Consider the following 267-nt stretch of genomic DNA (forward strand, 5'->3'; position numbering starts at 1 on the left):
CTGAAAATCAAACGTGAAAGAAAATTTTAATAGCAATTAATATAAAAAAGAAGGTATTTCTGACATTTTGCAGAGTAACATATTTTCCAATTACTTACGAGTTTCATGGTGAGAATATCTTAGCGTCGCAAAGGAGCTGGATGGAATGCATTCAGATACTGATGGATTCGCAGCTTATATACGTGACAAAATGAGTCACTTCGAGTCACTTAAACCACGAAAGAGATTTTTTGAAGGACGCTGTCCTGCCACATGAAAGCTTATTCA

General features: G+C 35.6%; 1 protein-coding gene across 1 annotated transcript in view; it reads right to left on the reverse strand.

Annotated features, from left to right (window-relative positions):
- Nucleotides 1-152, reverse strand: part of LOC119592170 (holotricin-3-like) — a 675-nt gene extending 523 nt beyond the window's left edge. Inside the window, exon 1 of the mRNA XM_037940993.1 lies at nt 99-152. Coding sequence (XP_037796921.1) covers nt 99-107 — 9 coding nt within the window. The 5' untranslated portion in view covers nt 108-152. The remainder of the gene's footprint in view (nt 1-98) is intronic.
- Nucleotides 153-267: the final 115 nt, after the last annotated feature.

Source organism: Penaeus monodon, chromosome 29 (assembly GCF_015228065.2).
Source record: "Penaeus monodon isolate SGIC_2016 chromosome 29, NSTDA_Pmon_1, whole genome shotgun sequence".
Classification (NCBI taxonomy): Eukaryota; Metazoa; Arthropoda; class Malacostraca; order Decapoda; family Penaeidae; genus Penaeus; species Penaeus monodon.